Source organism: Gavia stellata, chromosome Z, assembly GCF_030936135.1.
Source record: "Gavia stellata isolate bGavSte3 chromosome Z, bGavSte3.hap2, whole genome shotgun sequence".
Classification (NCBI taxonomy): Eukaryota; Metazoa; Chordata; class Aves; order Gaviiformes; family Gaviidae; genus Gavia; species Gavia stellata.
This window is the reverse complement of record NC_082637.1, coordinates 68772517-68798862: the sequence shown is the minus strand read 5'-3', so window position 1 is coordinate 68798862 and position 26346 is coordinate 68772517. Positions and strand designations below refer to the sequence as shown.

The window sequence follows — 26346 nt, the reverse complement described above, 5'->3', positions numbered from 1 at the left end:
ACATCTCGAAACACAAGGTCAAAAAATAAGTGAAAAGAATGGAAAGAATATAAAGAAGATATTTTGTAATGAATGCACCTGGTATTTAGACATACTAAAGATAAAAACTGTCTCCACTAACTAAGGATTAACACAAGGACAAATTTTAGGAAAATAGAATAGAGTGCCAAAACAGTATCCTGAGACAAAGTTAACTAATTAGAATAGAAAAATCCCAGCCCACTTTTATGTATGTTATATGTAAATGAGTTAGAGCATGCACAAATGTGTTATGTCGTCCGAGTCAGCAATGTTTACAACCAATCATTATGAAGTCTGCTAATTATTTGTGTGATATAAGCTGTGTGATTAAGACAAGGAGGTGCGCTGGTTTGGACCAGGCACCATATCTGTGCATTTACGTAATAAAAGAAAATACCTCGACTCCGTGTGTAACGTGGGAGATGCACACTGGGTCACGAACCCAAGCTTCGGGACAAGAAGAGTGGGGCGTAACACTTCTAATCCTCACTCCCTAAGGAAGATCTCATCTTAAAGAGTGTAATGAGTGGAGTTTCCTCGCAGAAAAAGTTCTTAATGACCGACATGAAACGGAAAACAAAATTTCTTGAACTAACTTCCAACTCCGTGGTGGAAGGTTAATGGTGCAAGTGCCAGACCCGCCGTGCTGACTCCCCGCCCCAGGAAGACAACGTAAAACGCCCCGCAGTTTCAGAGGGAAAAAGCTGGGAATGGCAGGGTGAGGAACGGGGTGGGGAAGGAGCTTCTCCTCCCGTGGGAGCTTTCCCCGGCTTCATTCCCAGCAGTCACATCCAAGACGCAGGCTCACGCCTACCTAAGGCTGCACCCACGCCGCCCCGATGCAGGCAGGCAGACCCCCGGGACAGCCAGCTTTCCACGCGCCTGGAACACAGACACGCGTGGACGCCGCCTTCATAGGACGAAGACATTGCGGGGTTCCGCGGACAGCGGCCGACTTCATTGAACTATTTCACGGCGCCGGCGGCCCGGCCTCCCGGCTAGCCCCGCCACCCTGCCCCGGTGCCCCGGGAAGGGAAAGGGAAATGGAAATGGGAACGGGAACGGGAAGCCCCGGCCCTGGCCCCGACCGGGAGACTTGGAGGCGCGCGCGGGGCGGGGCGCGCGCCCCGCCGCCTCCCGGCCCCCTCCAGTCACGTGGCGGTAGGGGGCGGTGCGGTCGTCACGTGAGCGCGGGGGGTGGGGGGGCCAGGGCTGGTGGCCGGGCTGGAGGGGAAGATGGCGGCGGAGAGGGAGCCCCCACCACTGGGGGAGGCGCGGGCCGCTGACTTCGAGGAGCTGGAGGACGGCGAGGACCTCTTCACCAGCACCGTGTCCACCCTGGAGGTGAGAGCCCGCCCGCCACCGCGGGCCCCGGCCCCTGCGGCCGGGCCAGCGCCCGCCGGGCCCTCCTCTCTCCGCCAGGTCGCCGGTGCCGCGCTCCTGACCGGGGCCCCCGACCCCCCGCTCGGCCGCCGGCTCTTACCGGCCCGGCTCTCCGCTGTGGCCCTGCCGCCTGCCTCTGTTCCGGGAGCGGCGGCTCCTCAGCGCTTCCCTCCCGGCGGGCCAGTGGTCTCGACCCCGCAGGGGCTCGGTGGTTCCTGCCCCTCAGGTCTCTTCCTGCCGAGAGGAACCGAAAACTCTTTCTTTAAGTACTGCTATGCCAGGTCGCCGCTTTCCCTTGTCTTACCCCCTTCTTGTACTGCCGGGGTAATAAATATTTCCACCTTTTCTCGTCACACGACGCCAGTTTTGCGGGTCCTCCCCCCCTTAGACTTTGCGTGGATTAATAACAACCCATTTTCTTTGTTTGGCCTCCTTCCGAGGCTTCACCCCCTGCCACTTTGCAAAAACTTGTAGGAACTTACTCCTCGCTAAGCCTTCCTCCCCCGGAGCCGGCACAACGCTCGGCTGCAGTGGCTGAGCGTCCTGGCACCGAGCGGCTGCGGGTCCCTGCCTGCCCAGCGCCGTCTGCCACCGGTGGCACTTCGCCCCTTCGCCTCGCAGCAGGAGGGGCAGTTGCGGGCGACCGAAGGCAGGAGGCATGCGTGCAAGGCCTTACGAAACCTGCGGTTGTTCAGAGAAGTCAGAGTCTGAAAGATCTGAAAACTTGTAGTGAATACATCTCTAAACCGTGCTTGCTTTCCATGTCAGGAGTCTAATACAAAGAAACCAAAACAACTGAATGCGTAAATAGGCCCCCATTCCGAAAAATGCTTGTGTATTCATTCATTACAGCGGGAGCTTTTCTTGCTGAGTTGTTGCCGTCATGTTTCACCTGTGTGTTTTGCCAGTATCTTCTGGAAGAACTTTGTTTTTCCTGTACACAGTTGCCCATTTAAAAAGAGGATTGTTCCTGTTCCTCTTTTCCTGAAGAATTTCCTGTCCCTGACCTTTACAGTAATAGGATCAGTGCATGTTTCTTTGTTTTACTCTGGCTGTTGCCTGCCCTTAACAAAAAAGGCCAGTATACAAAGAGGCTCTTGCATGTGTTTTAAAGTCACTTGCCTTCTCCCAAGTCACTTTATGTTTTTTCCTTTTTATAGATGTATAATCTGTGCATTGGTAGAAAAAGATGTGTGGAAAAATTCTGTGAAGGAAGAGCAAATGATGTGAACCTGCAGTTGACAAGAATTATATCAATAGACTTCTGTGCACCTGTGCGTGATACAGTGTGTATTACTGGAGTCTAGTTCTGTGCGCTAAGAAAGGCTGCAGTATAACATAAATAACATCTTTACTCATATGGTCTAGAATTAAAGCTGCAAGAGATACAATAAATTTAGTGTCTAAATCACAGTTACAATGAGAAGTCCTCATCTTAATGATTAAAAATAGTTATGGAAGGCTCCTCTGACCGCAAAAAACTGGCAAAAAATGCACTTTGTATTGGGTGGTTTGGCTAACAGTTCCATTGTACTGCTTTATTTTTCTAGACAGTCAGTCTATTTGGAAGAAAATAGCAAAGTAGAAAGGGGAAGCCTCGTTGCTTAGAAGCTTTGAAAAGCTTTGCCAGCAAAGCTTTTTTTGAAGACTAATCAGCTACAGCATTTGGGGAAGAGCCTTAATCTTGTAATTTTCCTGCAAATTTGGAAGGAAGAGATCATGAAAATTGACTTGGAACTTCTCACTAGCTTGAACGTAGAGCGTTTAACTCAGGTATATAGGGCACCTTTGTCCCGAGAAGAACAATTATCTCATGCCGTGGGCCTAATTAAACTTCTGTCTTGAGTGTTTTAATCCTGTAAATATTCATGAAGTAGCTGTTTCTAAATGTCAATGGAAGTTCTATAGTAACAACAAAACAGCATCATGCTATTTGTAGTTGATCATGTATTTGTTTGCTGATGCCAGAGGAGAGACCATAGCAAGGGACAGTGAGGTCCAAAGCCAACTTATATGAAGACTACGGTACTTTTAAAGGGTCCCCAACTGGTTTATATTGGAGCTGTCCATTTGCTTTTTGGTAATTAATTTCAGCCCCCTCCTCCTATTTTTTTCTTGCTTTCATTCTCTTTGCAGCTCACAAAAAGCATGCTGGTCCTTTCTTACCTATGATTTGGGTGTGCAGTGGAGAAGCTGTAAGATTTCTAGGACGCCTTCCAAAGAGCTTGCATGTTAACAAAGTCTGTTTAGAAAACACATGCTAACTCGTCTAAGTCTCTTCTGACAAAATATAAATTTAATGCGTATCATGAACAGCAAGTATGAAATATTTAAATATAGGAAGTCTTACTGACTTCAGTGGCTTGTCTGTATAATCGAATGGAGAATATTGTTTATTTCAAGTTGAATTCTCTGATGCGAAGAAAAGAAGCTGGAGCTTTAACTTTCTTTGTGCACATACTAAAAGTTGATGTCGTGAATTAAACCCTCGTAATTCTAGAATGTAAAACATTAAAAGACTGAGCTGTAACACCTGGCATTTTGGGGGTGTGGTGGGAGCACAGTCTAGGACTTGAAAACTTGCTGGGTGACAGAGTATGAGAATGCTTCCCTTTCTGTGAGCAGACAGCACCTATGAACCCCAGGCACCAGGCTAAGCAGCGGCTTGTCTGAGCTGGTGGGGTTCTCGTTTCCTTGTCGGATATCCACAGTGCCTAAGAGTAGTGGAATGATAATTTGGTTTTCATTGTGCCAACCATATTGTAATGTCTCAAGGACTGCCTCCATTGAATTCGTGGTCACCGAGTGGTCTGTAGCTGCTAGAGTTGCTTTCATCAATGAGAACAGCCAGACTGAATCAGACAAATGGTCTAAGCCAAGCTTTCATTTACAATGATACTCAATGATGGGTGCCGTGTGAAGAGTATTGCTGATGATTAATCATATGTATGTGCTGGTAGTCACCTGCAGTGCTCTCCCCGCTGTCAGGTTTTTGTAGCTCAAGGACTTCCTGAGCCCTAGGTAGCATTACAATATTAATAATCTTCCATGGACTTATCTACTTGCTAAACTTTCAAGTGCATGTTTTTTTGTTTAGTTTTTAAAAGAAAGGTGTCCATGATATGCACAACAAGAAGTTCTGGAAGTTAACTATGCATTATGAGAAGAATCATCCCCCTGTTACAAGTTTGTAATCAATAAATTGCTAATTTGCTGTCTGTGTCCTCTGCCACTGTTGGGCGAGACCACAAACAACTGTATGAAAATCACTTTTGAAGATACATGAAAAAAGTGTGTGTTAGATTTTCTGAAAAATGGTATGTTTAGTGTTACTGTCGTTTCATCATGTCCTCCTTCTTCCTCCTTGCCTTAAGTCTGTTTCTCTGTCACCTTCCTTGTTTATCTGTTGTGCCACTTCTTACTTTATTTTCCGTAAACTTCTAACTCATTTCTGTATTGCTTGTCTCTGTCTTTTGTAAAGCAGGTGCCATGTGAACACATAGGTAAGCTGCCACCTACTCGTTTTATCTGGTATTTATTTTCTTGGGTTTTTTTTTTTTTTTGTAATGGAAGAATATACAGAGGCACTTGAAAACAATGAGTAAAGAGTAGATGTGGTAATCTATCAAGGACTGCCATTTAGGGCAGGCTGTGTATATAACATCATTGCCAGTTTATCAGTTCATGTCAAAGATCTGCAATATGCATTTGGTTTTGCACAGAAGGCAAAACATTAGATAGGCACAGAAGTCCAGATATCTTCAATGATATCTGTTGAATTTAACAGTGACAATTATAGCGGAAGCAGTAAAGACCCCATTAGAAGATCTGAGAGGGAAATACTAAGTCCTTCAACACTGTACTACACCTTTGCAGAAAACTAAGTCTGTATCCAAGATTAATTGGTGTAATTCTACTGGAAATGTGTGTCTTGTTCCTTGGTGTTAAATCCAGGCTGTAGTGGAAGCAGGTGGGCATTCATTCTAGTGTGATGGCTTGCATCCTCTTACTTCCTGCTGAAAATGTTACTCTCCTACAGTTGAGTCTATTCTTTCTGCCCATGTTGTGATTTGTGAGCTTCTGTAACCCCATTTCAGGCAATGAGCTGGGTTAACTTGAACAACTAGAATAGTATGATGGTCAGCTGTTGTCAGCCTACTGTGTTCTGACTGAAGGAGGCTAGGAGGGGTTCAGACAAGTAGTTGAACTGGTTTGGGGAGCACCCTACTATTAAGAGAAGGGAGGATGTCCAGACATCTAGGGCTGTAATTTCAGCCAACAGCAAATGTGAGAACTTGTTGTTTCTTCATAAGTCGAAGCTATAAAATACTTAGTTATTACCACCAAATGTAATGCTCAATAAAAGAGGGGAAAATTGAACTTGTTATTGTCATTGCAAATTGGAATAGGCTCGTAGGCCTCTCACCAGAAACTTGTTTTCTAGAAAACAAGTAGAGCAGCATCCTGCATGTCCTGCATACCTGAGTGTCTTGGCCATTGGGTATCTTGGTTGTTGGATGCTTCACCTCACTTTCAGCTCTGGAGTCACTCAGAAATTTCACAGGCATGAACCTTTCAGGAAATGGACATGTTTGCGAAATTTCGTGAATCACTGGGATCAAGTAAATTTAAAACTACTAAACGGCCATGCTGTCTATGTGTGTCTGAGCCATGAGGTTTTTTATTAGTCTCATCTTCCATTTCTTGTCTGACACTCAGATTTTCACTGCGCTAACTACTAACTCCTCTGACAGCCATCTTAATTGCCACTTCAGCTGTACTTCATAGAGCTAAAAGATGAAAGTTGGGGTACTGCCTTTTAGCTTGCACCTGTAGTAGCGTGCAACTGGAATAGCCTAGTATATTAATAGTTGTTTGAGTGTGTGAGTCCTTTTTTTGAGAGGCTGAGTAGCACCATCTGACCCACTGACTGTGTAAAATAATCAGATTATTAGGAATTATTGACTCCAGTTTCTGATACATTCAGGACTGTGGGTTTCTGGGTTTTCATAGTTCCCTAAGAACTAAATTTGTTTTGAAGATAACAAACTAAACTTTGTTGCAAAACTCTTAAAAACAAGATGATGCTGTGTTCAAAGTTACAATAAGTGTTCAGACCATGGATCATTTTTAAGAAGTTTCAACACATTGTCTTCTTCATATAAAGTCCCAACTGTTTGTGAAGATATTTAACCCTATCCTTAATTTATCTTGTCTGAGAATGACAGCTGTTTAAAAATCTCAGAGAGCCACTGAAAGATTAATAGGCCAGGAAATACCTCATTCAGCTGTCAGCTTGTTGCGGTTTAACCCCAGCTGGCAGCTGAGCCCCACACAGCCGCTCACTCCCCCCAGCAGGAAGGAGGAGAAAATTAGAAGGGTAAAAGTGAGAACTTGTGGGTCAACTTAAAGACAGTTTAATAAGTAAAGCAAATGCTGTGCACACAAGCAAATCAAAATAAGGGATTCATTCACTCCCTCCCACCAGCAGGCAGGTGTTCAGCCATCTCCAGGAAAGCAGGGCTGTATCACGTGTAATAGTTACTTGGGAAGACTAACACCATCACTCCAAACATCATCCCCATCCTCCTTCTTCCCCCCAGCTTTTGTTGCTGAGCATAGTGTTACCTGGTATGGGATATCCCTTTGGTCAGTTGGGGTCAGCTGTCCTGAGTGTGTCCCTTCCAGCTTCTTGTGCAATCCCCAGCCTACTCACTGGCAGAGCAGTGAGAAACAGAGAAGGCCTTCACTGTGTGTAAGCACTGTTCAGCAATAATTAAAACATCCCTGTGTGATCAAACACTGTTTTGTTCACAAATCCAAGCCATGAACTATACAAACTATTATGAAGGAAATTAACTCTTTCCCAGCCAAAACCAGTACACAGCTGAAAGGGTTTTTTAAAGGAAAGACATTTTACCTGTAAATCATCCACAAAACTATACTTCAGTATCAACTATTATTAAAAACAGAACTTGAGATTTATAATGAATATAAATTCATTATATATTTATAAAATAAATATATAGGTAGAACTTCTGTTTCCACTGGAAATCTTCCGGTAAGAGTCACTCCTAAACTTTGTGTCTTGTACACAAATTATACCAGCTGCATGAATAAGCTTTGTTCTTGAGCTTTCTGAGGTTCCCCTATGGTCTGTTTGTTTGAGTCCTCTCCTTTTGTGAGTGTTTTCCATTTGCAGTTTGTGGAAACTGAGGTATATGAAATTTGGAGAAAGCCCTTTGTAATTGAAATGCTAACTACAGCTGTGAAGCCTGGTATCTAGTGCAGAATTCTTGGCTTTCTTGAATAGTGCCAAGGGCAGGATCTTTCCCAGCTCAGTAACAGAAAGTGATCCATAATCCTACCAGGACTTGGTATCTTTCCATGTATTTATGGATATTCCTATGAAGACTCTATTCCTTCTTCAAAGTGGGAAAGGCTTTGTATTGGCCTCTGGTTAACTTGTTGCCTTACATAAATACTTGTTTTTTCATATTATGCTCTATGTTGATCAGGCTTAAGTGTTCAAGGCAAATCTTGTGTCTGGTAGGGTTTCTTTTTGTGATTAGAAGCCAGGTATAGTCAAAAGTAATCATCAGTAACCAAACTAGCTACCTCGGATAAAGCTGAGAAGATAGGCTGGGGGAATAGCTTGAAGGTGTGAGTATTCTCTGAGGGCTTTTTTCCACCACTCATTAATCAAGAGCACAATTAAGGGATAAAGCTGAAAGCCATCTGCTGTGTGGAACAAGTGATCAGGAAGGTTTTTGTTCCCCGTGCCTGGCCATGTTACAGCTGTTTTTCATGGAGGTGAATTGACAAGCATGAACTACATGTCATGCTGCATCTGTGATAGTGTGGGGTCCCTGCTATGTCCTAAACCTCGGATCTGTCAAAATGTAAGTGGGTTACTGTTCAAAATTGAGTAGCAGCAAAACTGGTTCAGAATGACTATCTGTAATGTTTTCGTGAAGAACTGCTTTTGCTGATAAAACTTTAAACTGCTTGAACCTCACAGGGAAATCAAGTATTTCTGTGCTCTGCTGTTTTAGCTGAAGTACAAGGTCTTGAACTCACAGCTCCATGCAGCACTACCTAGAGGGACAGACTTTTTCTTCCAGAATATGCTACTTCTGAGTTCTCAGATCACTTAAAACTGTTTACTATTACATGTGACACCTACTAGCTGTACTATCATTTGTAGAATAATGAAGCATGTTAAGTGCTGAGGTTTTCTTAAATTTCCTAGTTCATTTCATCTAAATTAGTTGCAAGTCTTGTGATACATCTTAAGGATCATGCTTCACAGAGGGAATAAATACACCTTTATTACCCCAAAGCATTCTACTTTCTGTGGGATCATTTTGGCATTGGTTTAGTATGAGATGAGGAGTATACATGTCACTAGTGGATTGGTTGCTTATAAGGTTATAAACTCTACTACCTACATACAGTTCCTGCATGTTTCTGCTTTTACTTTCTTTGCAGGCTCTAGGGCAAAATCCAACAAGCAGTTTGAGAGGCTGCTCCTTTCATTGCTCATCACCTTGGTTTGTTTGTTGGTTTCCCCATATTATATGTGGGCTTTTCAGAGAGCGGCAGCCTTTGGCAGAGGGAAGGGGATATAAGCTCTTCCGTCATTGGAATGGAGCAGTTCCTTCTTCCAACCATAATCTGGTTTAGAGGAATATAAATTTTCTGGTATTCTCGTATTTGCTTTTATCTTCTTTCTGTCTTCAGCAGGGTAAACCCTGGGCTAACACCTTTCCAGGTCGAGAGAGTCTTGAGTTCATATGTCCTCTCAAAAACCATTTTGTACTGTGTCTGGATTTGTCTGGCAGGTTTTTTACTGTTTCTTGCTTACTTCCTCTGTATCAGAATTTCAGGTGTCTGAAGTCTGGATAGATGTGGGGGCCAGGATCTTGCTCAGTGCTACTTGAAGTAAAGCAGCAGTGCCATATTCCATGTCAGGACGACCACTGTTTTTGGAGAGCCAGCTATAAGGAAGGCCTCTCCCTTAGAACTGTTGCCTCTGCTACATTTATAAACGTGAAGATACAACCTGGAGAGATTTCTTTTTTTTTCAGTGTTTTTCAGGCTTTTAAAAATCTTTTGTAGCCTGTGGTGTTTGTTGAAGTGTAGCCTGAAATGTTTACTATCTGCTTTGAATTCTGGTTCTGAACTTGAATTATGACAACTCTACGCAAAAACTAGGAAGCAAGTAGTGACACAATTTTTAAAGTGCAGGTTTTCATGAATAAATATGCTGTTGTTGAAAACTCCTTAGCTAGCTGTCTTGGATGAAGTTGTGAGCAGTGAGTCTTGCAAATTTCCTAGAACTATTGAAATAACAGTAGTCAATACTTACTTAACAAGGATTTTCTAACTGAAGCACTGCTCTTCAGTTAGGTATGTATTTATTTTGTGCGGAAGCTATACAGTTGGTAGCCCAGCTTCAGTATTGCTTTAATTTTACTGAGTGTCTTCAAGTATTTCTCTTTTTCACAGGGCAAGTTCTAGTCTTCTGTGAATTAAAAGAGCTGTGTCTATAGCAAGCCTAGCTTCCATGTCAGTACAATGTGACCCTCTATGGCAATAATCCCCAAATTCAATCTGTTGAAAAGATACCAAAATATCTTATGGCTACAGGCAGCCTTGAATTGTTTGAATGGCATTAACACACTGTTTTAGAAAAACTGGTATAGAGCCCTTGGAGATTTGTTTATTAATTTTTTTCTATGTACAAATCCAAATCTAAATACAAGCCTTTCCAAAAGGAACTTAAAAATCAAATTACATTCATCAATACTAATAAACTTATTCTAGAATTTCTGTAGCAGCTTTTGTTTCATGTTAATTAAACTTGAGGAAACAGGTGACTTTTTTTTCTCTCCGTCAAAGAAATGAAAAGAGCTGTTGACTAGTTTATATCCTTTGTTCGTTGTTACCATGCTAGGAGTAGGAAATGGAAATAGCTGACAGGGTTTCCTTTCTGTACATCTTGCCTTTTTTCTTTGCAATGAAAGAATGTTTGTTGCAATAATTCTTATATACTGACACGTGGCAACTGGTTCTCTGCCAATTATTTTGCTTTTTTTTAAACAGTCAAGTCCTTCATCTCCAGAGCCAGCAAGTCTTCCTGCAGAAGACCTCAGCACAAACTCCAATGGTCCAAAGCCGGCAGAAATCATGCTAGATGATGACAGAGAAGACCTCTTTGCTGGTAATTGCTCTTTTCTTCTAATGTGTCTGTATAAACTCTTTTGCTGTTGGACTGAAAGGAATGTGCTTTTCTGGGAAGGAGAGTTAAAACCTATTTATGCTGTAAAAGGTCATTTTCTTGGCTGTGAGGAGATATGAAGCAGTAACCCAGCAATGAAAACTTCAATTTTAATTTTACGCAATTTAGTATTGTAGCAAATCTTAACTGTTGCTTAACCTGTTGAAGGTATGCTTCCTGGAAAATTTGTTAAGTAATGAATTAGAGCCTCTAGCTGTCAGCATTCTTTCCTGAGTTCTACAGTCATGTATTTAATTGAAGTCCTATGATCTTCTGCAGTATGTTATCAGGTTTATGAACTTTCAGAAGTCACATACTAAAAAGGAAAAACAGCTGAGATTCTTCTTTGCCCAAAGTTGTTTGTTTTACCATTGTTCACACATCTTGCTGTTGATTGTATGTTGTTGTAAAAGTTTTTTGGAGTGTAGCCTTTCATTTCAAACTCTAAGTACAAAACTTAATCTTGCTTAGTAGTGAAAACAAAGTGATATGTGATGACTTCTTTTCAGGATTAGATGAGTTTTGTTAAAGTTTTCTGGGTAAATGAAAATTGGGAATATTTTTTCACCCGATTTGCGTGTGTTGTCTCAGGTGTAAACACTTCTGTGACACTCTTGATATTACATATTTTTGTAGCGTTAACTATTAATTGCTCTTGCATATATTGAATTAGTGGCACTTTGAGAAACTTATTTAATAGAAAAGTTTAATTTAAATTTCCTAAGTAGTTTGACAATGATGGATTTTTTTCCCGTGGGACTTCGTAGCATAAATTAAGTTGTTTACTAAGTACAGTTTTCTCAGTGGTGTGTGCTGTCAGTGCATAGTGTAGCAGTGTTAGCTGGTTAGTAATGTGTTCTGCTGACAGTGATAACAGTATTTATCATTATGTAATTTACAATATTCAAATCTGTTTGTGTGTAAAAACATGACTTAAGTTACATCCTAGTTTTCTACTTAAAAACCATACATAAGCTGTCCCAGTCTTTTTCCCAATTACAAAGACATATAATTTAGATTGTATTGCAAGCTGGAGGGTATTTCCTTTTTCACAAGACTCTTTGGTTATTAAGAAAAGGTAACAAACTGGCATGTGGGACTAGTCCTATCACTTCACTAGTGCATGATTCTGTCTTTATTACTTGACAGTCCTGCATGTTTTGGAGAAAGATGTGTGAAAGTTTTGATAAATAATCAGTCAATAGAAAACACATTTCTAATGCTTCATTAATCAGTCACTACTTCGGTGTTGGTTTTCGACTATCCTAATGTGGGTTACTAAATTTATATTTGCAAACATTTGAACTTATATTTGCTCATGACACTGTTAGAAGGTATTGACTGATTTATTAACTCTCCGAGAGAGTTTTAAGAGAAAGAGAGAATAAAGAATAGAGAGTAATCCTACTTCTTTTGTATTGATGTTACCTGATCTTATGACTTATAAAGACCAGCAGTGCTTTAGCAACGAAGCTTTCTAGTACTAGTAATTTGGTTAGCTTTTGTATATAAAGCTGGCTTTTTATAACCATAGAGCCATCTGGCATAGATATTTTAGGAAAGCCAATTCTCCTTTGGATAATATTAAGAAAAAAGGTGGCTGGAGTAAATATTGAGGGGAACCAGACAGAAGGAACAAATGTTAGCAGCCAGATTGTTTCAGCTGAAATGAATGTTGTGAGGAAAACACACAGAACTGATTTAATGAGTTTGAGTTTTGCTATGGAAGACATTCTCTTAAATGCATGCAGCAGTGAACTGAAGATACCTAATGTACTGCATGTCTAACACAACTAAGACTGGTCTTTAAAAGGTCAGTTTATATACAGACTGAGGCTAGTACAAACTTTCAAACAGGGAAGAACAAGAGTGATTTATGGAGCCTAAGGCAGAATATGACATGTTTCACAGCGTCCTGTTCTAGTCAGGAAGTTTGCATAATACAGTTGTACCCTAGTGATGAACTTCTGCCTTCTTATCACTGTCAGCATGGGCGTTCTCAAAAACAATGTCTAATTTGTGTTCCAGTGCTGTGCACTCACAAGTATAACCATTTTTTCTTTCTTGGGACTGTTTTGCTAGACAATGATGTTAATCCATCTGATTAACTTTTTGATACTGGTTTGCAATGACTAGAAACAATGTGAGAAGGCAACATGAGAGGTCTATTTTCTTGCTTCCAGCATGATTGCATAAGCTTGGCTTTCTGTGAAAGCGGGACTTAATTTACAAGTTATTGTGACTGGGTTTCTTTTCTTCAACATGTTGAAATTCCAGAGAAACCTACCTTTACACAGCTTATCGGAACGCTTAACTGGAGAGGAAGAGAATAAGGTTCCACAGCTTTCTAACTTATGTTGTTCATTCATATTGAATTATTGGACACCAGAAAATGCAGGTCAAGGAAATCCTATGAATGGCTCCTGAAAGGAGAGACTCTGACTCTTTGAGGGCATAAACAATTCTAGTTTTGCAGGCTTATTTGTAGAAAATGTGATGGTATGCCTCTCTAGCTATTGTGGGCTTGATAATTTTTTTTCATTCTTCCATCTAATAATGCAACCTAATAGAAAAAAAGGTGAGGGAGAACAAATCATATGATTCCTGTACTGGTTTAATGCAGTTCAGGATCTGGGGGGGGGTTAGGCTTTTTTGACTATACTTAAAACCTCTTTGCTATTGTGTTTCTGCAGCAGCTACAGGATAGTATATGCAATAAAATGTTTTAGATATTCATTACCTTGTCTCTGGTGACTTGTAAGTGCTTTGGCCGAACTATTAAAACCGGGTTTCAAAGGTGGAAGAAAATGAGTTTTCCACCTGTCATTGGAGATCAGTAAATTTTGCTGCTGCATTCATTAGTATTGTGGTTCTTGGTTCTGTAAGAAAACAAACCCACTTACGCACTTTCACCCTTAGAATAAAAGTCAGTGTGTTTGATGATTTGGCCAAGAAAGAATTACTTTATCTTATCTTGTAGAGCTCTTGCATGTGGATACCATAATCGTCAGCACTCAAAATCAGGTAGTATTAGCAGTATCTTGAGCTTTGGGGTGTGTCTTAAAACATGTCTGTCCATAAGCTTCTACTGTAGAGTGAAGAACTGGCTACTGAATTAGCCTTCCAAAATGTCAGCCTGAAGGTCTGTATACAGCTGCAGAAACGTGCCATGGACTGCCTGTGTGGGACATAAGTGTCTGTGCCTTCTGCCTCTAGTGCTCATAGATGACAAGCAGGCTCTGTCGCCATTTTTGGCAAAATGGAAAATTACAATTTTTTCTCTCCCCTAGTCTGGTAAAAGATTACTTTTGGTGTTCTTTTGTTTTTTCAGCTCCAAAAGGTGTTTGGGAATGGATCATCTTATGCAAATACCTAGCTATTGTGTCCTGGGGCAAACTTAATGCATTGGAGGGGGTGATGTTTGTTTTTGTTGGGTTTTTGTTTTATTTTTCTTCAGGTGGTGATAGATTTGTCTTAGGTTTTTTCCTGGGAGTTAATACAGAAAAGGAGATGCTAATTCTGTGGACTAGTCAAAACATGTACTTTAAGCCCAGCTGAACAGCAAAATTTTCTAGCTGATGGTGTCTGTCAGGCTGTTATCATGTGGTGTGTCTGATTGGAAGAGTTCGGTGCAGAGGCCTTGCTGCTTTTTAGAAGCTGGTTGTTCAGTTCTAGGTCTCTTCTGCAAAATACAAATGCACAAAAGCATGTGAACCTAGAGTTTTCAAGTCAGAAGGTGGCCTTATTAGTGGCTGACTGTTCTGTTAAAAATATTCCTGTTCTCACTAAGATTATTCTTAGTACTTCTGGGAAAACAGTAAGGGTCATGGACTATGACTTAGGTGTAGTAATTCTCACAGTCAGTTTACTATCATGTTTATGTGATCACCTGAGTAAACTTTCAAAGATAATAAGCCAATTTAGACACTTGAGCAATGTCAGTTTTAGAATTTTAGAGGTCTGACATTTAGAAGTGTGACCAGTAAAAATAACTTACTCAGCTGAAGTGAGCTGCTAGAGAGGAGTTGCAAACTTGCACTTTTTGGAAAGTACAAACAGCATCTTAGGATGATGTTTGACAAATTCTGCTGGTGAAAAGTAAAGAAAGAAGAGCAGTCTGATGCTGAGATTGAGCCCCATGCTTGAGCGTTGATAGAAACTTGGTGTAGTTGTCTGTAGAATGTTAATTAGGCATAAATAGTTGTCTTCTGCAGCAGGATGATAAGTTTTTCGTGTTCTTTTGGGGCTAAGCATCTTGACAGTGATCCATAACAAAGACTGTTTATGGATTGTAAAGTAGGTATTTATGTGTAGAAGTCTTACAGCATTAGATTGGTAGTAGTGCTTAATATGTGCTGATAACTGCCATAACTGATAAGAATGTTGGATCTCAATGTTTTCCTCCTAAAAGTTTGGCAGAACAGTTGTCTCTATGCGAGAAGAGCTTATGGTTTGGAGAACTTCCCAGGAAAGCAAGAGACCTAGATTTCATTTTTCATGCGAATACTAATATAGAATATTTAAAACAAAACAAAACCCCCACAAAACCACAACCTAATGCATAAGTTTTCAGGGGAAAATCTAAAATCAATAAATCAAGCAAATGTTTCTGAAAGTGCCATAGTTTCTACTCCGAAACCTGCTGAATTCATCTCTCCATGGAAAAAAAAAACCCACACCACAAAACAAAGAGAAGAATTGTCAATTAAACTTTTTAATCTAGACCATGTAATCTGATTTCTCAAAGTGAAAGAATGTATGTGAAAAGCATAAATGCCAGAGTTCATCAGAACAAATCTATTTCTTGAGAAATAGATATTCAGCTTCTGTACTACTTGAAGAATCTTTTCTGAGGGCAACAAAATAGCTAGAAAGCGTAAGAGCCTGCTGTTATTATATAGAACTAACACTTCTTTTTCTTTCAGAATATTTTTATACTTGTGCTTTAAACAAAAAGTACAACATCCTTGTCTCTGTCCTGCTTTGTCCCCTCACCCCCTTCCACTGTCTTTTCCATTTCACTCGTCTAGATTTACGTAATGTGTGGGATGCATGCAAACTTGGGGGTGAGAGGTAAGAGGAGAGGGAGGATGGCATAAATTCTCCTTTCTTCTTCCTAAAAGAACTGACCTGCTGCTATCAAACAAACGGATACTATTTTCTCTGGGTAAGTTCCTCCAGGAAAATAAAAGAAGAGAGCTAGTAGACAGCACTTTAAAAATCCGCTCAAGCCCAACAAACCTGGGGTTGCACAGCTTTAGAAATACTGGTGTGGACAAAGTCTAATGTTGCTGGTCTTGCTGAAAGGAAACCTCCTTCCCTTCCCATCTGCTTGTTCCTGCTGCTTTCTCTTTTACAGAAATAATGCACCAGCTTAGCAGTATCTTCAGCTACCTGCAGAATAGTAGAAGGGTGCTAATCCTGGTTGGAGTTCATGTGATACACAGCCTAGATCAGTTCATGATACTAATGGGTGTGTGGCTAAAAGTCTGAAAAAGAGGAGTGCTGGGAAGGAATGTGCTTCTGTTTCATCTGATAGCAGTACTGCTTTATTGCCTTGAATTCACACTCTTTTCCTGAAGTCGTACTTTTACAGTAACAGAAATGTTTTCTCAGCTGATGAAAGTGAGAAATCTGTGTACTTCGAATTGTTTCATGACTTGTTTTATAAGCCTGTCTAAAATTGGAAGGTACAGAGAAGTACTTAGTGGTGATTAATGGTTTGTTTCCCAGATACCTGTGCTGGAACATAGCTGGTGATAGAAAAAGGAAGAATTGAAGTGGAATGGCTTTATTTTATAATTTTTTTATATTTTGTATGGTATATATAACATAATATGTTACATATGTACATGTAATTTTTTCTGAGAAATGTTTCTGTAAAACAGTCATTTGTATAACATATATGTTGAATGCTGCTAGCCACCAAAGGAGAGAACTACCTCTTTTCCGTGTTTAAACGTTGTTGTTCTACCAATCTAAAAGGGTTTTTTGCAACTACCCCCATTGCAAAAGCATGACTTCCCACGTGACCTGAGGTTTTGAATTAACGTTCTTTATTGGTTTAAGATTCAGTATCCTTCCTGTGGCATTTGAGGGCAGGAAGCATCAGCAGGATTATTCAGAAAGATCTAGCAGTAAGAATAAATCAATGGTAGGAAAATAAATCAATTCAAAGAAAGCTTTTAGATAATCTTTTTTCATATTAAAAATGGAGAATATAAAAAGGTGTTTGCTTTTAAGTTTAGTTTGAAAATACTATCGAAATCTGTAATTTGAAATTAGGAAGAGCATTGCCAGCAGGTTTCAGGAAGTGATCATTCCCCTCTGCTCAGCCCTAGCGAGGCCACACCTGGAGTGCTGAGTCCAGGTCTGAGCTACCCAATACAAGAGAGACATTGACAGACTGGAGTGAGTCCAGTGCAGGGCCATGAAGATGATTAAGGGCATGAACTGTATGACATATGATTAGAGACTGAGAGAGCTGGGGCTGTTGAGCCTGGAGAGGAGCAGACTTGGAGTGAATCCTACAATGTGTATAAATACCTAATGGGGACAGAATGGAGAAGAGGGAGCCAGACTTGGCAGTGGTGCCCACTGACAGGACAAGAAGCAACACGCACAAATTTAAATACAGGTAATACATAAGAAAAAAAGTTTGTTTGTTTTTAATTTTTTTTTTAAATGGTGAGGGTGGTCAAGCACTGGCACAGGTTGTCCAAAGAGGAGGTGGATTCTCCATCCTTGGAGATGCTCAAAACCCATCTGGATGTGGTCCAGAGCAGCCTGCCCTAGCTGACCCTGCTTGAGCAGAAGGGTTAGACTAGATGATCTGCAGAGGTCCTTTCCAAGCTCAGCAATTCTGTGATATACTCCAAAACAAAGTGATGACAGCAAACTTTGTCAGCCTCAAGCCAGAGTTAGGATCTGCTTCAAACCAGGTAAAGGCATAGTGACCTTGAAGTTTGTTTTTCCAATTTATTTTGAGGTTCAGTATCAAGCAAAATTTAGGCACACCGTGATTGTCATCCCTGAAATAGGGAAAAGAAAGTGTTACAGAAGAATGGGAAGCAGAATTGACTTAACAGAATATCTCTAAGGAGCAGCAGGGATAAAACTGAGTGGTTTTGATACATTGATTAGGAAAGATAATAATATTACTGTTTGCATTAATAAATGCATTGGATGCTATTTCCAGTTCTAGTTTTACATTGCTAGTAGATTACAGGCTATTCTGGAGAAGCAAACAGTCCTACGTGGGACAAAAAAGAGACTTTCTTTTACATGCAGTATAACTATTTCACAAATTTTAAAGTAGATCTGGTCATTAAAACTCCTCTTTTCTTAACTGTTGAGTAAGGACTAGTTATATTCATTATATGCAACAGGCTTTAAAAAGTTTGGAAGAAAGGTGGCTTATTTTCTTCTGAAAATTGAGTGGTTCATATAGACACAAGTTGCAAGCACAGCTCTTTTCCAAATTGCATAGTAAACCTTTTTGGTAACTTTGTATAACTCTGAGTGGATATGTTTTAGTGCCTTTTTACCTGCTTGGTAAAGCACTTGCCACAGGAAGTCTAGTTTGTACCAGAGATCAGTTGGGAAGTCAATTTTGGTACCAAATGACTGTTCTGTGGTCAATATTATCTCTTAAGGAACTAGAATTCTTGAAAATGCACATTTAGTGAGAACCACAGCATTAGTTATTTAAACTGTAACAGGAACTTCTCTATACCCAGGAAGCATGTAGTTTGCCAGTGGTCAAAACCAGTTAGTGGAGGAAAGCATGCAGGATTTGTAGAGCAGGGATTTACATCCTCTTTAAAGACCGACGAACTGTCTACAGTCTGAAGAAAGTATTCAGTTTCTAGCAAACTGTTTTAAGCCCCAAAGAGACTGAAGATAGATAGACACTAAAGGTAGTTAGTCTTACTAGTCAGAATGTCTCACCTGCTAATATTTCTATTTTACAGGTTGTGGGCTTCTGGCAGGGGCAGAGGTGTATTATGGTTGTGTAACTTCATTTAACACATGGCTTGGTTTGCTCAGTTATCAGCCTGTATGACTAAATTAGCTGTTGTTCATGCAGAAATAAATGACTTATCGCTTGTAACTACTTTAAAAGACTCTTTACCTAACAGTATATTAAAAAAAAAATATTGCAAATTAATCTTACTTTAACTCATTATGCACTAGAAGCTCAGATGTCACATCTAGTTTTAGCTATGTATTGAAAGAAATTATCCAGCACAAATGGATGCTGTTTACAGATGATATTATTAAACTTACATATTGTTGTTTTTCAGTGTGGGTTATCTTTGTGATCCACACCCGTCTCTGTTACACAAAAATGTCTTTGCTAACCGAAAATGTTTATCTAGAAGCAACAGAAGAAGTTTCACTGGACAGTCCAGAGAGGGATCCAATACTTTCACCAGAACCTACTCCTGCAATCACTCCTGTAACACCTACTACATTAGTAGCTCCCAGAATGGAATCGAAAAGCATAACAGCCCCTGTGATTTTTGATAGATCCAGAGAAGAGGTATGCAGTGAACTTCTAAATTACAGAAATGTCTTGCTTGGTTTTTTTTGTCTTTTAAAATGACAGTTCCTAAATGTTGACTCCTGGGATCATCCTTTGCTAAGGGGAAGTACGTAAAAGAAAACTATTCTGTTTATTTTGCATATAAAGCTTACTATGAATTTGACTCATGAAAATACCATAACAATTCATTACTTAGGTGATTATATTGGAGATCTGTAGTGTGAGGAGTAAGATGCTCCATTCCTTCAGAACAGGTGTTGCAAATGTGTATGTAGGAGCAAGCCATGAGCTTGATACATGAGAAATGTTAATGATGTATAATAACTTTTACTAGCATGTTACGGTTTTTGACTTGGATTTCTGAAGCTGTTGTTAATGGGGAAATGGAGGAAGCAGTTATTAGCATTATCCTGCATGCTAACAAAGAGCTGAGGCTAATGGTAGTTTTACCATTGCTATTTACATTTGGTGTTCCATTCAAAGCCTGGGCATTGCCGAATGCCTTTCGTTCTGGAATGTTCTTTTACTAGATAATGCCTCTGCTAAATGAGTTTGTGAACAAGACTTGCCTGTGACTTGATGATGGCTGCTTCCCCAGATACCACAAGATGGCATTTTATTCTGATTTTTTCCCCCTTCAGCTCTGGTACACTGTCCCTTCTGCCATGGCGTTTCTTAAGATCTCTGTTTCTATCAAAATTAGATATATTACATGAAACATTACAAAATTCTGCATGATTAGAGCTCAGGCAAGTATCAGAAAATTCTCTATCTGTTACTTTTCCCTTCCCAAGCTCTTCTGCTACAGATACCGGTAATAAAAAGGAATATCTGTCCTTTGATTAGAGGCATATAGAAACATCACAAATGAGAGTGGTTTTTGAACCATAGGATCTGCTGGCGTTGGAGGAGATACAATGAACATACTCCTAAGATAAATATTTACAAAAAATCTTGAGGCCAACAAGTCCTGAGAAAAGGCTGCCATGCTAAAAGCTTTTGCAGGAAGGCTTAAAACTAAAATCATAGAATCATTTAGGTTGGAAAAGACCTTTAAGATCATCGAGTCCAACTGCAAACCTAACACTGCCAAGTCCACCACATGAACTTTGTTGCGGTGACAATCAACATTAGAAATTATATTGACTTCACAGTGGATGGTGTGTCTGGAAGGGTTTTTTAATTACACAAACATATTGACTTTTCCTCCTCCTTCCTCTATACCCTTATCCTTGTAACCATACATAATATGAATGCACATTACCGTATTAAATATGGCATATCTTTTTCTTAGATTGAAGAGGAAGCAAATGGAGATTTGTTTGATATCGAAATCAATGTATCAGACCCAGAGAAAGTTGGTAAGTTCCTTGAGCCTAGTAAGTAATATGGTAGACTGTCTTATCCCTTGAAGACTATTCTGAGGTTTTAGCATGATTTTTTATTCAACCGTCTTTTGGCAGTTTTTAGGATATAAATGGAAAGCTATTTAATGTATATTTTGGAACAAAAAGTGTGCAGAGGGATTAAAATAATTTGCCCTAGGATAAGTATCTTAATTTTCTTACAGGAGATGGCATGAATGCTTATATGGCATACAGAGTAACAACAAAGGTAACTAGTGCAACAAATATTTGCAGATAACCTTGTATCATAGCTGAGTAGATGGATCAGTAGTACATAACGATTTTTTTTTTTTTAAGACTTCGCTTTCCATGTTCAACAAAAATGAATTCTCTGTTAAAAGAAGATTCAGTGATTTTCTTGGCTTGCACAGCAAATTAGCAACAAAGTACATGCATATTGGTTACATTGTGCCTCCGGCTCCAGAAAAAAGTATTGTAGGTAAGTGTAGCTTCTGTAAGATTGAATTTAAGCATGTCATTTAAGCACTGTAATGCAAATTAAGTGTTTTAATACCTGTTGTGCTTGTAAAATAAATTATTTTCTGCACAAATATTACTTACTGCTTCATGGGGTCCAAACTATTAAATATTCTTCCTGTTCTGTATTTTTAAAAAGTTAAGGTTAAATTGGAAAGATACGTACTGGCCTCTTCCTAACTCAGACCAGCGTTAATAATAAGAAGGACGTTTGTCTTAATACATGGCCTTCTGTTTCTTATCTATCATTCTTTCTTCACTGTTGCCCTTCAAGAGCTGATTAGTCTATCAAAACAAAGATGTTAAATGAAAGTTTATTTTTAACTTGTGCTGTTATCAGTTCTCTGCAGTATACAGAGCTTCATACGTACTCCACCTCTCTAATATTTCAGTCTGTTTCTTTTGGTCATGGTGAACGCTAAAGCCTCTATTTAATTCTTCAAAGTTCTAATTCAGAAAACGCTTTTGAGTGATGCTGGTCTTCGCAAATGCCTTGAAGGATCAGATTTTTTCTCCATGAACTAAGAAGCATGCCTGATGCATTGAAGCAACTTCAGTTTTATGAGCTCTAGGTACTCGAGGTTCTTTCAAAATAACTAAACATTTAAAACAGTAAAACCTGTTGAAGTCTTTTGGCTTACCCATATAAATAAGTGATTGAACTCTAGAATGCTGTTTGATATATAGGGAATGGCAGGACTTTTTTTCTGTAGTTTAGTCTGTAAAGCTAATCAGAGCAGCAGCTCTTCAGATAAGTAGGAATAGGCAAACTGAGTAGATGTAGGCAGCAGAAAGCTTGGGAAAATCATGCTTTTAATTCTGTGGAAAACCACTGCATTTTTCAGTCTGTAAGATTAAAAATTTGATCTGAGTTTTCGGTAGTTCTTGAAAGTAACATATGATTCTGTAATAACCAATTTTTCACGTTACAAAAAGAAGTTTACTTACAAATGGTAACAGGGCTAATAAAGGTGGAATGAGGCTTCTAGTCATGTTCTTTGGATGATACAACGTTTAAGGCATTTATGACAGTGTACAATTACATGGAACTATAGTACTTGCATCACAGTCAGCTTCATCTGTAAGACAAAGCTTAGACTGGATTTGAGGTACCACTTGAACAAAACCTGCATAAATATTGATACACTTGGAAGTGTGTAAAATGGTGGGACTTTACTGCAGTGTAAGCAAGCACTGAATGTCACTTCAGATCCTTGTATAGAGACTTCATTAAGCTATAGATAACTTGGGAAAACTCACAGACTCTGTAGGACATTTTCCAAGAGCATGAAACTCCTGTTTTAAACTTGAACTTCAGTGCACAAGTGGTATTTAATTCTAGCCAAAAATATGTAGTTCATATGTTTCTAATTCTGGAGAAAAGAAGGGATTCTAGGCTGATTTAAAATGAGTCATCTTAAAGCAGAGAGCTGGCAAAACAGCTGAAAGTAAGATGACATTCTGTGTTTATATCATGTGTTTATTTTTAAAGTCTCAATACGAAATATCATACCTTCCGTGTTACGCAGTGTGTATTGTACAAAAGTCCTTAGTCTGTTCATTCTGTTACATTGTTGATAACACCTGGAGTTTTAAGCTCCAGCTTTATTTTTGTGACAGGTGGGAGGGTCTGGCATTTCAGACCTTAGCCCCAAAGTGGTCAATTACTGACTGTGGAACAACAGGATAAAACTGAGTCAGTGGTGAGCTAGAGTTGGACACTTATCCAAACTGCCTCACTACTTGCATATGTGCGTTGGAAAATCACATTTTCTGTTCTTAAGAAAATAATCTATTAAGTCATGGATCCTTTCCTGTGAAGGATTAGAGTGCTGGGGCTACAGAAACTGCCTTTACACTTGCATTTAAATAGGCTTATATTAGCAGAGAAAGAAACCTGACATGATATCTAGAAATAACTGTCAATATCACAGGTTAGGAATTCCTCATATTGGTCATTTGATTAAATATTCAGGTTTTTCCCCACAAACTTCTGTTGCTATCAAACTTGAAGGATCTTTTGTACTAAACTGCAGCATTTCATGCTTTCTGCAGTGAAATATTAATGAATAGTAATACTCTAATGCAAAAAGGTGAGGCGTGTGAATTACCTCACCTTTGTTTGAATACTTTAATCCTTGTATTTAAAGACATATTTGATTTTACAGATAAATTCATGGATTTACAGTTATGCTACACTGTGTAGCATACCTTTGAAAAAAATGCCGATCGGATTTATTTTCATCATGTTACAGAGAAGGGAAAAACTAAGGCTTCACTGAGAGGTTAAGGGTCCCTCCTTGTTCCTGTAAGGATGCTGTTTGTCCCCTCCATGGGTTACTGTCTGAAACTTCTAAAGCCAGAAGGGAGATCGGGTGAGGAACAACTTTGGGAACTGTTGACCTGGCAGGTCACAGAGTACATATTCAGAATCTCAGACTTAGAACTTTTAGCTGGAGAAGCACAGAACTGACAGAGCAGGAATACACTACAGGTAGAAATAAGATGTTTGGACTGTATCATAACATACCTCTTCTGTGTTTTAGGAAATAAGAATAATTATGAATGTTCAGTGTTTCATGGTGGTTTTGAAAGGACTCAGGTTCCTAAACTCTCTGAGTTTGGGTCGTTAGCATGAAAAATATTGACTTCAGTCTGACAGTTTTAGAGTTCTTTTGTTGCTGAGGTTGAATGTATTTCCCGTACCACATTACATCAATAACTCTGGCTCCCCGTCATAGTTTTTTGGCCACTCTTGACTTGGGCAGAGGAAACAATGTAAAGCTGCATACATTCTATTCTGCTAATTTTATTTTCCATTCAGTTTGTTAGTTGTTCATATGCTTCAGAATTTTCAGAGCTGGTTAGTTTGCCTTAGTTGACTAAAAAACCTCTTTGTTTTACAACTTAAAAAAATAATAGAATGAAAATATTGGTAATAAGTTTACCAATTAATAGGCTTATAACCTGAGATTTATTTTCCTATTCTGCTTTATTTGGGTAACTGTTTTCTTCTTCTGAACATGAGTGACCAGTAAGAATCTGATCTTCATTTACATTGTCTTCATAAATGCAAATTAAAGTAGTCTTGTATAACTTTCAGTCACAATTAATGTATTACAGGACATGCATATTTCACAGAGCTGCTTCCTTCCACAAAACCATGCAGCATGCAGTGTTGATGTTTCTTCTGTTCCCGTGTAGTTTTTTCATTGTAATTTGACTTAAATATGTAAATTTAGGTGAGCTTTATCTTCTAATCACATCAGTTGTGTTAATGATTTATTTATGATAAAATAAAACCAATATGATGCTATTTTCTTCAAAGGCATGACCAAGGTTAAAGTAGGCAAGGAAGATTCTTCATCTACTGAATTTGTAGAGAAAAGAAGAGCAGCTCTAGAAAGGTAATGTATATATCTAACTAAAACTTGTTTAGCCTCAGAATGACTTGTAATATTCTACGTGGGCTCTGTAATTGGGGTCTGGGCCATCTGTATTTAGATGGATTCTGGAGGCTGTAAGCAGCTGCCAAATTTTTGCGTAGAAATGGAATAATTCCCATTAATAATGGGAAGTGTAGCCTTATTCATAGAGAGAATTGTAGCTAACTGTTTTCAAACTGGTTGGTGCTTAAAACTGAGATTGCAGAGATCCAGTAAATAAAACTTTCTTTATCAGCTTATTTAGGCATTTTGGGTTTGGGGAATTAAGGCACTTCAGCGGTATATCTGTTCCATAGAAAATCAGCTGTTGGGCAGGGAGATGGGTGAAAGAGACCTTCCTTCAGTCACCTGAAAGTAAAATGGCCTTCTGAGGACTTACAGTACATTGATGTGACTAGCTGAATTTTGGATCTCTGTCACCCAGCACAACTAATGCTGTTCAGGTATCTTTGCCATGGAAGGGTACTGTCAGTGATATACTGCATCATTTTCCCCTGTTGACATGGCTAGTAAAGCCTTTAGAAAGTAACAAGTATACTGCCTTAATTTTGGTATTTTCTAATATGCCCATTGCTGTGATGCAGTGGCATCGTATAAGAACAATACACCATATAACAGTTTCAGTTAAACTAGAAAATTAAGAAAAAACAAAGTTTTTAGATTGTATGTTGAAAGACCCATCTAACAAATAATGTATGAAGCTCTTGAATTTCTGGAGTTCCAGAGCCAATCTTAAAAAATATCTCTTCAGGATCCTGTTGCTGGTATCTTGCCATTTCCTAAGTAACAGAAGAACATCTGAAATGATACTGAACCTCAGAATACTGGTAGTTGTTCTGTCTTAGTCATCTGTTGCTGAAAATTGGCATATACCTTAACATTTGCTACTTAAAATTGCACCCAGAAGTTACTGAAGTTGTTCTGCCACTTGGAGCGGAACTGTGAAACATGTTCTGGTTATACAACAAGTCTAATGCTAAAGGAGTGGTGTTGTGAGATATGAAGACGTGTAATAACAGCTGGGATTAGAGTAATTGGGCTTAGATAACTGAACAGATACTTCCACACAACTTTAGGTCTCTGTCTGTAATAGAGATGACTAGTTTCCCTCTTGGTTGTTTACTTGAACAACAGAAGCAGGATTAGAAAAAGTTCTAATTCACAAGCTTGTGTGCGTGCTGCTTTTTCATTTATTTGTTAAAGGAGTTACACTAGTGTACAACTTCTAGTGGATGTTGAGTACTCCTCCCATTCTGGGGAGTGGACTCCTTGGGACTTTTGACAATGTTGGGAAGGCTTCAGGGTATATTCCATTTGTTTTTTTCAGAAAGGCTATGAATATCTTATCTGGCAAGGAGCAACTTTTCCATCATGCCAACTTTAGCTGTCTTTTCCTTTCAGAATCAAAAAGTTCCCTACCTACCAAGGTGTTCAAATGATATTTTTAGGCAGTGGTTCTGTTGCTCTTTCCTAAACCTGAGGAAAATGTATTAATGTTTCCCCGAAAGTCCGACCAAAGAAATTTGCTTCAATTTGCTCTTTTGTGAACTTAGAACTATGGGGAAAGTGGGCAGGAAAGCAGTCTACCTTGTTAGTTGAGTTCACTAAAATTAATGCCCTAAAATCGTAAACTTACATACTACAAGTCTGCCTGCCAGATGTCTTCAAGCATGTTGCCAGATGTCTCCCAGTGAAAGTGTTAGAAGTCTTTCTCGGAGTAAAGGCTATTCTCTAGCAGCAGATTTCTAAAGAAAAAAACTCTTTGGCTGCTTGTCACATTAA

General features: G+C 39.4%; 1 protein-coding gene across 1 annotated transcript in view; it reads left to right on the top strand.

Annotated features, from left to right (window-relative positions):
• The first annotated feature begins 1257 nt into the window (after positions 1 to 1257).
• Positions 1258 to 26346, top strand: part of SNX2 (sorting nexin 2) — a 35661-nt gene continuing 10572 nt past the window's right edge. The window contains exons 1-7 of the mRNA XM_059833302.1: positions 1258 to 1365; positions 10513 to 10630; positions 19069 to 19232; positions 20530 to 20596; positions 20806 to 20849; positions 20939 to 21080; positions 24447 to 24525. Coding sequence (XP_059689285.1) covers positions 1258 to 1365; positions 10513 to 10630; positions 19069 to 19232; positions 20530 to 20596; positions 20806 to 20849; positions 20939 to 21080; positions 24447 to 24525 — 722 coding nt within the window. The remainder of the gene's footprint in view (positions 1366 to 10512; positions 10631 to 19068; positions 19233 to 20529; positions 20597 to 20805; positions 20850 to 20938; positions 21081 to 24446; positions 24526 to 26346) is intronic.